This window comes from Cebus imitator, unplaced genomic scaffold (assembly GCF_001604975.1).
Source record: "Cebus imitator isolate Cc_AM_T3 unplaced genomic scaffold, Cebus_imitator-1.0 Scaffold117, whole genome shotgun sequence".
Classification (NCBI taxonomy): Eukaryota; Metazoa; Chordata; class Mammalia; order Primates; family Cebidae; genus Cebus; species Cebus imitator.
This window is the reverse complement of record NW_016107432.1, coordinates 7,529,098-7,545,771: the sequence shown is the minus strand read 5'-3', so window position 1 is coordinate 7,545,771 and position 16,674 is coordinate 7,529,098. Positions and strand designations below refer to the sequence as shown.

The 16,674-nt window shown below is 49.1% G+C and overlaps 1 protein-coding gene across 3 annotated transcripts in view; it reads right to left on the bottom strand.

Moving 5' to 3' along the window:
- Positions 1-16,674, bottom strand: part of CRMP1 (collapsin response mediator protein 1) — an 82,557-nt gene that overhangs the window by 40,248 nt on the left and 25,635 nt on the right. For all 3 annotated transcript variants that reach the window (XM_017539135.2, XM_037742224.1, XM_017539136.1), the window contains exons 2-4: positions 15,203-15,291; positions 9,305-9,489; positions 3,844-4,008 (exon numbers count right to left, since the gene is read on the bottom strand). In XM_017539135.2, the coding sequence (XP_017394624.1) occupies positions 3,844-4,008; positions 9,305-9,489; positions 15,203-15,291 (439 nt within the window). The remainder of the gene's footprint in view (positions 1-3,843; positions 4,009-9,304; positions 9,490-15,202; positions 15,292-16,674) is intronic.

The following is a 16,674-nucleotide window of genomic DNA, read 5'->3' as shown; positions in this document are numbered from 1 at the left end:
GGGGAGGGGAGGGGAGGGGAGGGGAGGGGAGGGGAGGGAAGGGAAAAAACTGCATCTAAGAGATAGCAAGTGTTGGCGAGGATGTGGAGAAAGGGGAACCCCTGAAACACCATTCGTGGGAATGTAAGTTAGCACAGCCACCTCTATGGAGAAGAGTAGGGAGGCTCCTCACAAAACTAAAAACTGAATTGCCACATGCTTCAGCAGTCCCACTACCGGGTAAAAATCCAAAAGAACTGAAATCAGTATGTCCAGGGGATACCCGCACTCCCGTGTTCATTGTGGCATTATTTACAACAGCTAAGATAAGGAAGCAACCTGTGTCCATCGATGAACGAGTAGATTTTATAAATGTGGTACACAATGGATGGCTTGGTAAAAAGGGCATCCTGTCATTTGCAACAACAAAGTTGAAGGTGTGGAACCCTATGTTAAGTGAAATAAGCCAGGCACAGAAAGGCAAATACCACATCATCTCATTTCTATGTGGAATCTAAAAAGCTGATTTCACAGAAGCATATGGTTGCTGCCAGGACCTGGGCACCATCGCCATTTGTCTGTTGACGACCCAGCCCAGAGACGTACACACAGCACAGGGCTCCCTGGATGCCTGCAGGCAGCTCAGACCCACCAGTCCCCACGGAGCCCAGTGTCTTTCCCTACAAACTCCACTGCCACTCCAGAGACCCTCCCACCTCAGTGAGGGGCACCCTGAACAACCATTCACTCAAGGGAGCAACCTGGGGAAAATTGCTCAGAACTTAACATCAGGTAAGGAAAGTAAGACACAAGACTGTCAATTTCCTTGGATTATAACTCTGTTATGTAGTTGCCATGAATCACACAGCAATTGCAATAAAAGGATAATGCCTTCTTCTTTTAAAAGAATAGGGTCTCCAGGTCTTTGCTATTGTAAACAGTGCCACAATGAACATACATGTGCATGTGTCTTTATAATTGAACGACTTATAATTCTTCGGGTATATACCCAGTAATGGGATTGCTGGGTCAAATGGAATTTCTATTTCTAGGTCCGCCATAAGGGAAATGGATGAATCTGGAAACCATCATTCTCAGCAAACTGACACAAGAACAGAAAACCAAACACCATATGTTATCACTCATAGGCCAGTGTTGAACAATTAGAACACGTGGACACAGGGAGGGGAGCATCACACACTTTGGTCAGTAGTGGGGGCCAGGGGAGGGACAGCAGGGCTGGGGAGGGATAATGAAGGGAGAATTACCAGATGTAGATGATGGGGGATGAAGGCAGCAAACCACCTTGCCATGTATATACCTATGCAACAATCCTGCGTAATCTGCACATGTACCCCAGAACCTAAGGTACAACAACAACAGAAAGATAGGGTCTCACTCTGTGACCCTGGCAGGAGTGTAGTGCTCACTCCAGTCTCAACCTCCCAAGTACAAGCAGTGCTCCTGCTCAGAACCCCCAAGTAGCTGGGACTACAGGCATGCACCACCACTCCTGGCTTTTTTTTTTTTCCTGGAGAGTTGTAGTCTCACTATGTTGCCCAGGCTAGTCTCAAATTTCTGGCCTCAGGCAATCCTCTCTCCTCAGCCTCCCAAAATGCTGAGATTACAGACGTGAGCCACCATGCCTGTCCAATAACGCCTTCTTGATAGAAAGAGCTTACATGGACATATGAAAATGCAAATTGATGAGTGGGCAAAGAATACAATCAGATATTCACAGAAGGAAAAATGTTTAATGTCATTAGTAAAGAACAGCCACGAAAACCGCCACGGTGGTGTCTTTCACCCATCAAGGATTGGCCAGGATTTCATGGACGCAATTAACACCCAATGGTGCAAAGGTGCAGGGACTATAGATTCTGGCACAGGATTTGCAGTTGTACAGGAGATGCATCTTTCAGGAAACCAATTTGGCAATAGGTGTCATAATCTTGAAATATGCTAAGACCTTTGACCTTATAATTCCATTTCTGGAAATCTAAAGAAAAATTGGAAATGCAAACAAACGTTCACACACGAAGACATTCAACATAACAGGATTTATAATAAAACAAATAGAAAGCCTAAACGCCCAGTAAAAATAAAGTAGCTAAGCAAATTAACCATTTTATAATACATTATGAGCCATTAAAAAGTTATGGATGAAGAGTAATGTGACTCATAAACTGTTAAGTGAAAAAAGAAGGATTCTACAAACAGCTATTGCACAACCACACAGGGAAAAATCATCCAAATACACAGGGAATGGAAAGCCATAATCTTTCATATTAAGAGTAAATTGTGATTCAGGGTAGAACCAGAGGAAAACATTTTTTTCCTTCCATTTTCTAACTTTCTTTAAATATTGGGGATGATACGTTATTATGAGAAAATACAGCACACCTATTTTAAAAATTGACGGCCAGGTGTGGTGGCTCATGCCCATAATCCAAGCACTTTGTGAGGCTGAGGCAGGTGGATCCCCTGAGGTCAGGAGTTCAAGGCCAGCCTGCCCAACAGGGCGAAACCCCGTCTCTACTAAAAAGGCAAAAAAATTAGCTGGGCACGGTGGCACATGCCTGTAATCCCAGCTACTTGGGAGGCTGAGGCAGGAGAATTGCTTGAACCCAGGGGATGGAGGTTGCAGTGAGCCAAGAACGTGCTACTGTACTCCAGCCTGGGCGACAGAGGAAAGAAACAGAGAGAGAAAGAGAGAGAGAGAGAAAATAAAGAAAAGAAAACATACCAACATACCTCTCCTTGAAGCACCACCATTTAAGAAAGAAAGAGAGAAAGAGAGAGGAAAGAAAGAAAGAAAGAGAGAGAGAGAGAGAGGGAGAGAAAAGAAAAGAAAAGAGAAAAGAAAAGAAAAGAAAAGAAAGAAGGAAGGAAGGAAAGAGAGAGAGAGAAAGAAAGGAGGGAGGGAGGGAAGGAAGGAAGGAAGGAAGGAAGGAAGGAAGGAAGGAAGGAAGGAAGGAAGGAAGGAAGGAAGGAAGGAAGGAAGGAAAGAGAAAGAAAGAACATACCAACATACCCTCTCCTTGAAGCACCACCATTTGAGGCTGCCTCCTCAGAGTGTTCCCTAACTACCCCTTTCTGGACAGATCGCTCATGCCCTGACTCTTTCTGTTCTGTTTTTCTTTGCTTCCTTTGTGTCTTCTGATCATTTCCCCTCCATTTGATGTAATGCACACCATAAAGTGTCTACACTGTACAGGGATACCTGATGTGAACCCAAACAGAGGGGAGACAAGGTGGGATGCAGGGACATATAGACATGGTCCCCTCCCTCACAGAACTCAGGGTCTAACAGAAGAGCCAGACAGACAACCCACGTCCCATAATCCAGGAACAATGGAAAAAGTGTCCCAAAGGAGGCCTATGTAACCGGTGTTGGATATTCAAGGTCTGAAGCAATTCTGACTGGGGAAATGGGAGAAGGTAATGGTTGAGTTGGGTCTTGCAGGTGAGCAGCAATGGGCAGGCAGAGAGAAAGGGTATTCATTCCTGGCAGGGGAACCACATGAATGAGGGCCTCGCAGCATAGCAGGCTTCAGGGATGGCACCCAAGCTAGTGATCCGGGTGATGGGAAAGAAAAGCGAGGTTAGATCAGCGAGGGTTTGGCATGGCACGCTGCAGAGACTGGATCTGCTTCTGAGAACAAGGACACCCCCAGAGGTTTTCAAGGAGAAGAGGATGGACTCCGTAAGGCAACTATCTGTTTCTTCACTGTCAGGTGGCAGACAGCAGCTCATAATCAGGATCAGAGCACATTCAAATAGGGGGATTTTTTCACTCCACATAATCTTTGGATCTACCAAAGAACCAGGGATTCCAAAGCCTCGTCTGAGGCTTTAACTGACCTTTGTCCTGCACCAGCACCTCCAGCTCCTCCCGAACGCCATCGTGCCAGCTTGTGATGTCCACATGGAGGGAGTAATCACAGCAGGATTTGGTGTCAGCTGCTTCATGCCACTTCTCAAAGGAGGTCAGCAGGCTGGACCCAGGTTCAGGAACAACATGGTCAACTGGGATGGAGAAATATGCATCATGATGTTTCAGACTCAAGTATTCCAACGGTAGCCACATCATTACCACCATCACCATCATCACCATCACCATCATCATCACCACCATCATTATCACACCATCACCATCATCACTATGACGACCACTGTCATCATCACCACAATCATCACCACCTCCACCACCATCATCATCATCACCATCACCACCATAATCACCTCCACCACCATCACCATCATCACCATCACCACCATCATCACCTCCACCACCATCATCACCTCCACCACCATCATCACCATCACCACCATCATCACCTCCACCACCATCATCACCATCATCATCATCACCATCACCACCATCATCACCTCTACCACCATCACCATCATCATCATCACCATCACCTCCATCATCACCATCACCATCATCATCACCACCATCATTATCACACCATCACCATCATCACTACAATGACCACTGTCATCATCACCACAATCATCACCACCTCCACCACCATCATCATCACCATCACCACCATCATCACCTCCACCACCATCATCACCATCATCATCACCACCTCCACCACCATCATCATCATCACCATCACCTCCATCATCACCTCCACCACCATCATCACCATCATCACCACCTCCACCACCATCATCATCACCATCACCTCCATCATCACCTCCACCACCATCATCACCATCATCATCACCATCACCACCACCACCTCCACCACCATCATCACCATCATCATCATCACCATCACCTCCACCATCATCATCACCACAATCATCATCACCACAATCATCACCATTATCAACCCATCACCTTCATTACTATCACCACCATCATCATCATTACCATCATCGCCACCACCACCATCTACTATCATCACCACTATCATTACCTATCACCATCATCATCACCCCATCACCGCCACGATTATCATCACCACCATCATCACCACCATCATCACCTCCACCACCACTCATCACCATCACCACCATCATCATCACCACCATCATCACCTCCACCACCACTCATCACCATCACCACCATCATCATCACTATCATTATCATCCCATCATCATCATCACCATATTTATCACACCACCACCATCACCGCCATAACTACCACTATCATCACCATCATTATCACCCCATCACTATCATCATCTCCACCACTATCATCACTGTCATCATCACCATTGTCACCACCACCATCCACATTCATCACCACTATCATCACCCATAACCATCATTGCCACCCCATCACCACCACTATCACCATCACCACCATCATCACCATCACCACCATCATCACCATCATTATCACCCCATCACCATCACCACCATCATCATCATCCTTTCCATAATCACTCCCACCATCATTATTGTCATATTGCCATCATTGTCACTATCATTAACTCTAACCATTAGCAGTGACATCATCACCATCATCTTCAGGCTTCATTACCACTGTCATCACCACCACTGTCATCATCATCATAACTATTTATGGAATGCTCACTATTTTTCAGATAATGTCACAAAGACTTTACATAAGTTAAATCCTCACAACTATCCCATAGAGTGAAAATTAATATCCCCATTTTGCAGATGAAAATCTTGAGGCTCAAAGAGGGTAAAGCACGTGTCCAAGAGCATACAACTAGTAAGCAGGAGGAGGAAGGTTATCCAAGACTTGTCAGATGGTCTGAACTCCTAACCACTGCTCCAAGCTGCCTCCCTTGGCATAGAATGCCAAGATGAAAAGGACCTCCAAGACCAAACAAGTTCACTTCATCATCCTTTTTTTTTCCCCAAATAAAATCTTAAATGTAAAGTCGATGAGAAAGGGGAGCCTCCAGTCTTTTAAACCTCCCTTGACTTCACATACTCTGCAGCTTAATGCCCTGTTTCTTCGCACCTCCAAATTCACAGGTGGACGTCAAAAAGAGAAGTCTCACCTCTCCTCCTCCTACTCACACCTCCATTCCACCTAAAGCATCAGCCTTTGCTAATACGACCCTCACATTTCTAGGTCTAATGGGAGCATGCAGTCCTCACTCTCTTGGCCTCTCAGGGCACAGAGTCACTCCCTCCTTCCTTAAATCCACTCCTCTCCAGCTTCCGTGGCAACACCACCTTCTGGCTTTTTCTGCCCTTTGTCCTACTTCTTTGGCTGCTGCTTCTCAACCGTCCTGAGTACTCCATCATCTACTGTTCGCTATGCTCATTAAGTGAATCCCTTTTCTTTCTGTGCACTAGCTCATTGAAACATACCACTTGCTCTGAGCTGCAGAACTCTGAACCCAGCTGTGTTCTTGGCTTCTCCACCAAGATCATCAAAAGCTCCCCAAAATCAGAATGTCCAAAACTTCATGCAATACTGTCCCCTCCCCTACCCCCAGCTGTGGAGGACATCACCAATTAACAGTTCCTCAGCCAGAAACCCAGGTCACCCTTGCCATTTCCTTTCTCTCACGTGCCTCCATGTCTGACCCAGCACCAAGGGTTGCTGACTGGCCTCCTCCATCTCCCTGGAGCTGTCCACATCTGCCCACTCCACAGCCATGCCACCCTCATCTCTCAGCTGAACTATGCAATAGCCTCCCAACTGGTCTGCCCACATCCCACCCAGCCCACTCTATTATAGTCTCCTCAAAACACAGAACAGGTCACATCCCTCCCTGCTTAAAATACCTCAATGTTGCCCATCACCCATGTGAGAAAGGGCCACGGCCACAGCAGGCCATCAAGGCCCAGGGTTGTGCTCTCCTTCCAGACTTGCCTCACAGGATTTTGTCCCTCAGTCTGGACACCTCTGCTCCCCGGGCCTCCCTGCAGTCTCTGGAATGGGAGGTGTGTTCTCACCTCAGGGCCTTTGCACATGCTATTCCCTCCTTCTGGGGCTCTGCTCTTCTTTGCCCTCTTCCCCCCGTTAATTCCAACTCATCCTTCAGATCCTGTACAAATGTCGCTTCTTCAGAGAACGTTTCCCTGAGACCCCGCCCCTCAGTTCAAAGCACTGTACATCCTTCTTTTGTAGCAGGAGTCACAGTTTCTAGTCATACATGTGGACGGTTAGTGACTCCCTGAGAGATGGCAGGTGCCTTGACAACAAACATCATTCCTGCTTGTGTTTACCTGGTACGGTGCCTGGTGTGTACGACTCTTAATTTACATCTGCTGAATGAAAGTGGGAAAGGGTGGGGACCCCTTCAGAGCCCAGTCTGTGGTCCTTGTGCCTTCATAGGTTCTTAGTGTTCCATAAATCACACTTTGGAAAGTGTCCTTCACGGGTGGGGAGGATAAGGCGTACAGGGCAGGGCTCCCCAGGGTCTCACAGCTGGTGATGGGGAAAAGCAGGGGACGTCCCAGGAACCCTGGCTCCTCGTCCAGTATCTGTCCCCTGCACTGCTCAGGCCTCCTAAGCCTGAACTTCCATGCCCACTCTTAGAGCTCTCATGTCCCATGCACTGCACGAAGGAGTTTCATGTATGTTTCTAAACCACCCTACGGGCTGCCTACCATAAGGCCCACATTACAGATGAGGAAGCCGAGGCTCAGAGAGACTGAGAGCCGCCCACAGTCATGCAGCTACCTGCTGGGTGGAAGTGCTCAGGTTCAAACCCTGGCCACTGGGATCCAAGGCCAAGTCTAGATTCTTCTGTTTTCCCATCCAGCGATCCATGGGCTCCCCTTTGGAAGAGGGATGAGGACAGTGCTCGCCTCAGAAGTCGAGCCCCACTCTCCTGGCTCAGGGACTTGGCAAGCTCTGCCCATGGCAGTGGGCTCCAGCCCACAGACCACGCTTACAAAGGGACTCCTTTGTGAAGAAGTGGGAGAGGTGGGCACGGCTGGGGCCAGCTTACAGAGGAGCCGCCTGGAACTGGAGAGCCTAACAGTTGAGAGAACATTCACAATTGACGGTGGCCTAATTAAAATTGCTTATTAAAATGAATCCAAGCAAAAGCAGATCTTCAAAATCAACACAAGAAACAGCAATCGGGCTACACAGGACAGTAGAGGAAGAGTCCAGCTTCCCAGGCTGAGCACCGTTGGGGAGTGGTCTCATTGCCCACAGTGTTTTCTTCCCTTCTCGACCTCACCAGGGCTCTCTGAGGCAGAGTGCAACCCTGGCAACTTTGGGCTTGGCCACGTGACTGACCTTGGCCAACAGAATGTGAGTGGAAGGTGCAGCGGAAATGAAAAGATGAGGCAGTGGGAGGAGACGCAAGCTTTGGTCAGAGCCCCCCGCACGCTGCCACTCACCAGGGGAATAGAGTGGCTGGGGAGTCACTGGGTCCAGAATGGGAGACCCATCATGCCTGAGTTCAACCCACAGCTAAGCACTCCAGCCCCACACCCACTCCTGCACAACCTCAAATGAGAAAAACAAGCGTTGCTTGAGATTTGGGGGCTGTTTGTTATGCGGCGTTATGACAGTATTACTGTAGCAATGCTGACTAATACAACCACTTCCCAGCTGTGTCTTCTTGGACAAGTTGCTTCACCTCTCTGAGCCTCTATTCTCCCATCTGTCACAATAATGCATATGTGGTTCTGAAGCCATAACCATCTTCACATCATGATGAAGGATTTTTTTTTTTTGCTTTATCTCCTTATAATCCACACCTTCTTTACTTAATGCTTTTCTTTAAACAAACTTTGTTTCTAAAAATCTAAACGTGACTTCAGTCTCATGCTAAGCAATTATACCAATGAGATGCTATTTTATTTATTTATTTATTTTTAAGATGGAGTCTTGCCCTGTCACCCAGTGCAATGGCATGATCTTGGCTCACTGCAACCTCCACTTCCCAGGTTCAAACGATTCCTCTGCCTCAGCCTCCGGAGTAGCTGAGATTATAGGCGCCCACCACCTTGCCCAGCTAATTTTTGTATTTTCAGTAGAGACCGGGTTTCACCATGTTGGCCAGGCTGGACTCGAACCTCTGACCTCAGGGGATCCAGCCGCCTCAGCCTCCCACTGTGCCCAGCTGAGATGCTATTTTCTTTAAATACTTTTATTTCAATATTTAAAAAATAATTGTTTAAAATTGGTGCTTATAAAACCATAGTGTTTATTAAGCCATCTTGTGTACCCCCAGCGGCACACATGGTATGCTCTGTAAAACAGTTGCCCGTGTCATAGGGCTGTGGTGAAAATGAAATACAATGGCACCCTGGGCAGAGAGCCTGGTGCACACTGAGCACTTGTGGTGATGCTGGTGATGAGGACGAGACCTTACAGCCTATGTCCCTAAGACAGGGGACAGTGTCACTCACTGATCATTGTGGTCCCGCCCACCAGGGCTGCCCTGGTCCCTTGGAAGAAGTCATCAGCCGCGGTCATCCCCTGGGAGGGCTTCTGCAGGTACGTGTTGACATCGATGCCTCCGGGAATAACCATCCGCCCGTTGGCTTCAATGGTCTTCACTCCACCAGGAACGATTAAGTTCTCTCCTATTTGTCTGGAGGCAAACAACAGAGACAGCCTTGGTTCTCATAGGAAAAGTGGAATGGGCAGTCAACCCACAGCTTCAGTTCCATTAAATAAACATTTCTGAGCCTGGCCCCTCTCAAGGCCCTGAGTAGACAGAGATAACTCAAGCAGGGCCCATGCCCTCAAGTCTAACAGAAGGAAAGGCAGGTGGACAGACTGTTAGAGCCCAGTGTAGCAGAGAGGGCCGGGGAGCATGGGGAGGGGTCCTTTCATCCAGCCTCTATATTGAGGAAGGCGTCCAGGTGGAGGGGATGGCAAAGCTGAATCCACAGAAATGAGACCCCGCATTCTGAACGTGCTGATCGTCACATCTATTCCCTGATGCAACTGGTGCCTGAAAACTTCCTCTAGGAGGGTAAATTCCAAATGGGGAAGGAGGGAAAAAAGCATATGAAACGAGAAACCAAGCTCCTGGGGATCTGTGTGGGTGACTTATTGATGACGGGGGCGTCTAGGTTTTATTTGCTGGCACCAAAGTCAGGAGACCATCCAGGCGCTGGGGGAAAAGGCTCAGCCAGCAATGGGAAAGGGACCCAGAAGCACCCAAGGTCGAGGTCTGGGTCGGACCGTAAGATCTGACTGCAAGTGATTTTTATTTTTTAAAAAAATCCAATTGTCGTGAACTCTTGAGATTGGGCAGCACATTCATTTAGTCACATAAAATACCAGTAATAAAGACACAGGAAGATGCTGCGACAGTGACCAAAAGGGGCAGTTGTGGATAGAATCCACAGCCAGGCAGCCAAGACAGCAGCCTCTGCCCTCCTGGGCTCCCAGGAGAAGCTGGGCCAGTAAGCAAGGGCCACACACTGTCCTCTTACCCCAGGAAATAAGCCTAGGACTGCACAGTGCCAGGGACAAGATGAACACCCAAGAAACATTACCACACACTTCCAACTCCACCAGAGTCACCACCAACACTGCTTCTAATAACCAGTCCCTGCCCCCAGAATGCCCACCACTGCTGCTTATAAAACCAGCCCCTTACCCCAGAATTCCAACTTGACTTAGGGAAATCCTATCTTCCCCAATCCTTCTGCCATCTCTCCAAACATGTGGGCTTGCGAAGAGCTGAAGGGAAAGGAGTCAAGAAGACACCTGACCCTTAACTTAAAAGGAACAACAACCAGAGAACACCGTCGTTTTTTTCTTTTTTGTTGAGATGGAGTCTTGCTCTGTCGCCCAGGCTGGAGTACAGTGGTGCGATCTTGGCTCACTGCAACCTCCACCTTCTGAGATCAAGCAATTTTCCTGCCTCAGCCTCACAAGTAGCTGAGACTACAAGTGCATGCCACCACACCCGGCTAATTTTTGTATTTTTAGTAGAGATGGGGTTTCACCATGTTGACCAGGATGGTCTCGATCTCCTGACCTCATGATCCACCCACTTCGGCCTCCCAATGTGCTGGGATTACAGGAGTGAGCCACTGTGCCCGGCCTGGAGAACAGCATCTTCTAAGCGCATCACCACTTCTCTCATTGAATGCTCACAACCAGCTCTGAGAGAGGACAGGGTAGCACTCCAAATGCCAACCCAGGCAAAGGCCTGGGCACAGTCCAGTCAAACGGGCACCGGCTGTAGATACGCATGTAGTGTGTCTACACATGGGCACGGATCTGCTTGAGTGTCAGTGGAATCACAGCTCAGTCTGATTCAAGCCTGTGACCGAGTCACCAAGCTGTGGGGGCCAACAAGCACTCTAATTAGAGGTTCTGTTATTTATTTTTGATCCCGGGTCTCGATCAGCCAGGCTGGAGGACAGCGGTGCAGCCTCCACTTGCTGAGCTCAAGCAATCCTCCCCACTTACCCTCCCGAGTAGCTGGGGTTACAGGTGTGCACCACTATGCCCAGCTAATGTTTTTTAAACTTTTTGCAGAGGCTGGGCAACATGGTGAAACCCCGTCTCTACTAAAAATACAAAAAATCAGCTGGGCATGGTGGTGCGTGCCTGTAATCCCGGCTACTCAGGAGGCTGAGGCAGGAGAATTGCCTGAACCCAGGAGGCGGAGGTTGCGGTGAACCGAGATTGCGCCATTGCACTCCAGCCTGGGTAACAACAGCGAAACTCCGTCTCAAAAAAAAAAAAAACTTTTTGCAGAGATGGGATTTCCCTGTGTTGCCCAGGCTGATCTCGAACTCCTGAGATCAAGGGGTTCTTCTGCCTTGGCTTCCCAAAGTGTACAAGCCAACATGCCTGGCCTTTTTTTTTTTCCTTTTAACTTTTGTTTTTTTAGAGAAACTGCACATTTCCTGAGCAGCCTGGTTGGCCAGAGTCCTAAGATGCTTGATGTTGGACAGTGAGCGCCGTCTCTGCAGCGAGGCCCTTTCTCATCAGGAGCAATCACAGCCTCTTAACAAACTCCCTCTAATCTCCTGTCAGTAGTAGCCCTGTGAGGTAGGAAAACAGAACTCAGAGAGGTGTAGTGACTCAATCAAGGTCACACAGCAAGTTGGTGATGGGCCTGGATTTAAGCCCAGGTCTCCCCAGACCTAATATCAGAGCTGTGGCCAGCAGGCTTGATTGCTGCCCTGCTTCTCTCATATAGGAGCCAGATTCTCCATGAACTGGGATTAAACTAAACGGGATCCCCAATGAGTTAGAGGGACTGACTCAGTGAATGACCCTCAACAGCAATGTGCTCGAAAGTGAAAGACGAGAGAGGAAACTCAGCTCAGTGAATGAGACGCACGCCCCTCCCCCAACACCGCCACCCCACGGTGCAGAAGAAACTCTCAACCACCAGCACTTGATTCACCAAGGCTGAGTGATTCAGATGGAAACCTCGATGAATCATAATTCAATGAATCACAACAGCTGAACAGCTTTTAAGAAAACCTGGCAAATGGCCGCAAAATTAAAGGATTCTTTGGGTTTAATTAAAGTGAGGGAAAATAACTGTGCCTCTGGATGCTGGGCGGTCCCTGGGGTGAGCACAGGTGGTCCCCAGCTCTTCCACAACTGCCCTTTGCAGCCTGCAGGACGCACGTCCAGAAGGACCACCCGAGGGCCCTAGAAGGCCTCCGTCACGGTCACTCGCTCAGCTTTACAAGGCCGGAGGAGGACTGAAAACACTCAGGCAGCTTCTCAGCAACGGGTTCAAGAAACAGGGGTTTACCACCAAGAGGGGCTGCAGATAACGAATTCAGGGAAACTGCGTACTTCCTCAACAGCCTGGTTAGCCAGAGTCCTAGGACTCTTGATGTTCATACATACAAAAGCACACTTAACGGATGCAGCTCAACCCATGGCCACTTGCTCCATCTGTACACTCCCCGGGATTGCAGAGCTCTACAAGGGGGCTTGGCCTGGGAAGGGCAGGAGCGGACGTGGTCAGATGAAACTTCTGAAGCAGCAGGTGGTGTATGGGATTGGGCAGTCCACAAGATCATTCTCAGGGTCATTTTACCTTTCAGGGTTCAGAACCCCAAAGCCCCCTACACAAAGGGGCGTTACCTCGGAGTTGCTTTCTCTATATCTAAGCCATGGCTGAGTCAGAAAACCTCATTTTTTGACACATCCTGCCACCCTTCCCCACCCCCAATCTGCCGTCATGATCGTTCGGGAGCCAGGCGCCCTGCAGCTGACACGCGCGGCCTCAGCACCTGACAGCCAACATTCGTTTGTTTGTGCTTTCCCTGAATCAGAGCTCTAGGACCTACTCCACAGGCACGATGCTGGACCCCAGGTGGGGGCCACAAGGAAAGGCCCTGGTCGAGGGGCGATGCAGCGTGAGGGGGGCTGCGACAGACAGCAGCTCAGGACTCTGGGGACAGAGGGATGCAGCCCAAACCATCCTGTGGTCAAGGAAGGCTTCCTGGAGGAGGAGTCACATGAGCTGGGCCCACAAGGACAAACAAGAGATGAGGGAAAGGCAGAGGGCAGGGGGAAAAGGCGTTCCAGGCACGGGGCTGATGGGCGCAAGGCTCTGACGTGAGAGCAGCCTGGCAAGTCCTTTGAGTCCCACGTTTTCATTATGGCTGAAAGAGCAAGAAAGGAATGAAGCCAGAGGAGGGAAGCCCGAGCTGGACTTGAATGGTCAAAGTTTGGGACTAGAATTGGGAAGTGGGCTGTGGGGAGGCAGGGAAGTCTCAACTGTTCTGGGTACCGCTCCTTCATGGGTGATTTGCATATGTGGTCTCTTTCAATGCCCCCAGCAATCCACAGCCCCTTCTCCCCACCTCTTCCTCCATCATCATCATCCAAGCCCACATGGGCCCCAGGATGGCCCTGTTAACAGTATCAATCCCTTTCTGCCTTCCCTTAGCTCCAGTTCCCCTCTGCCTTTCCTTCTTGTGCCAACCACTCATGCTGGATCCTAAAAGTGTCCTTCTCTTCTCTTCCAGATTTTAAGGGAAGAGGCTGAGCACCCAGCAAATCCAGGGTATGCCTCACAGAGTAAGAACTGCACTCCTCACCCGCCAGTAAAATGTGAAGGCCAGCCGGGCACGGCAACTCATGCCTGTAATCCTAGCACTTTGGGAGGCTGAGGCAGGCGGATCACAAAATTAGGAGATCAAGACCATCCTGGCCAACATGGTAAAACCCTGTTTCTACTAAAACACAAAAAATTAGCTAGGTGTGGTGGCACATGCCTGTAGTCCCAGCTACTCAGGAGGCTGAGGCAGGGGAGTCCATTGAACCCAGAAGGCAAAGGCTGCAGTGAGCCAAGATTGTGCCACTGCACTCCAGCCTGGGCAACAGAGTCACTCTGTCTCAAAAAAAAACAACAACAACGGTGAAAGCCACCTACAGACCCCTGCCTGGCATGGACTGAATTGTGTCTCTCAAAATTCATGCTGAAGCCCCAGCCCACCCCATGGGACTGCCTTTGGAGACAGGGCTTTTAAGGAGGCAATTAAGGTTAAATAAAGTTAGAAGAGTGGGGCCCGAATCCAACAGGACTGGTATCCTTAGAAGAGGCCCCAGGAGTGAGCACACACACGGAAAGGGCCCCGTGAGGGCAGCCCGAAGGTGGTGTCTGCAAGCCAAGGACGGAGGCCTCAGGAAGAACCAACTGTGACGGCAGCTTGATCCGGGACTTCCAGCCTCCAGAACTGTGAGCAATGCACTTCTGCTGTGTAGACCACCAGCCTGTGGCAGCAGGCTAGGACACCCGGGTTGTGGTAAGCAGGGCTGAAGCAGGAGCCAACGGGAAGAAAGTAAAGGAAACTCCAGGCCCAATGAGTGACTTTTCTTTAAGTGCCAAGACTGTGCTTGGAAGCCACACATTCCTCCTTTCTCCCCTGCTCCTCTCAACCCAATTCTAGAATGTGGGCAGGTGGAAGAAAGAGGTGTGAATTCAGCTGTCGTAGGGTGGAATCTGGCCTTGACCCTAACTCATCCCATCAGATGGGACCAGGAACCCAGACTCACTGGCCCACTGCCTCCAAATCCACAAAACAGGAAACGCTTTGCATTTTGCAGCCTTTGTGTGAGCATTGTGTGAGGGGAGCTGCACAGCCGTGTGGCAGGGACCACAGCCCGGGAGGCTCTGGAGAAACACCAGCCCCTTCTCCACCTGCAGTGTACACCTCCCCCTACCTCTGTGAGGCCTCTACCCCTGAAACACAGATACACGGCCCCATCACTCTAGAGCAGAATGCCAGCCATACGTTCCACCTAAGGCCAGGCAGCCTGGTGACACAGGTTTCTTAAAAGATCTGTTTTGATCAACCCACTTGATAAGTCCATCCTCCAGGTAGACGTCAGCGTAAAGGGACTGGTCATCGTTGATGATCCGTCCACCTTTGATGAGGAGTCGGTCGCTCTGCAAAGCAAAGCAAAGTATTAAGGATCCTTGGAGAAAAGCCAGGAGAATTTTTCTTGTTTTCAATTTTTAATATAAAAATTATCAAATATTTTCAAAAGTAAAGTAAAGGCATTTAACCTCCCCCACCGCAGACCCACCCCCGGCCTCAGTACTTTGTGCAATACCTCCCCGTCTCCTTTCACCCTCCTCCCCTCACTGTTTGCTTTTGGCTGCGGTGTTTTAAAACAAAGCCAAGCACTGCAGCTTTCCACCGATAAATACTTCACCAGATCTCTCTCACTGTTAAGTCACGTCCCGTTTGCCCTGAGAAACGGGTGTGGGCAGCAAGCTGCACTTTTTTTCCTAAACAGGAAAGAGGTAAGGACTTCTTAAAGAAACAAAACCAGAATCCATTATCCCAACGAACCCAATTAACTTAATATCTCCCTTATTAGTCAATAATCAGGCCCTGCTCAATGTTACTTGATTGTCTCATAGACGTCTTTCTGTAGTTGGAAGGTCTGAAACAAGAGCCACACCAGGCCCCTCAGCACACCTGCCTCATCCTCTCAGCAGCCTCTGTCAGCATCTGCACCGGCCCCTCCTCCCTTTCGAATGTCATTCATGTGCTGAAGAAACTGGGTCATTTGTAGAACAGGGAGTTACCAAGGTATTATTAAATATGATTATGATCAACTTAGAGACATTTTAAAAGATAGTAAAAAGACTAAAAAAAAAAAACTCCTACTTTTCCAGTACAACTCCCAGCTGACACTCTGACATCTCCCCCCTCTATTCTCTGTTTTCCATGATTGTAATCACAGTGCACACCCCCACTCGCTCATCCGTGCCCCGATCAGCTACTGACTGATGCTGTCGGCTCCAGAGGGGACCAGGCACAGAGATGGAATCTGCTCTCAGGGGGCTGACAGATGGAGAGACAGATGTTTACCAAGTCATGGGGTATGCGGGGTTGAGGAGAAGAGTGGGGACCTGCCATGGAGGCCAAGTAAAGGGGTTGCCAGCCTTATCGGGGGCAGGGGGGGCGGTGGGCAGAGAAAGCACAGACCCAGAAAATAAGTCTAAAAAACAGTCTATCAATACTTCCTGTATCTACACTCTGTATGAATACAGACAGATAAGTATGTGTCGTTAGAGGAGGGCAGAAACACACACACACAGGATTGTATGAGTATGTCTATGCAGGAAGGTGGATGCATACACATACACACACACACAGGATTATATGAGTATGTCTATGTAGGAAGGTGGATACACACACACACACACACGATTGTATGAGTATGTCTATGTAGGAAGGTGGATACACACACACACACACACACACACACAGGATTGTATGAGTATGTCTATGCAGGAAGGTGGATACACACACACACA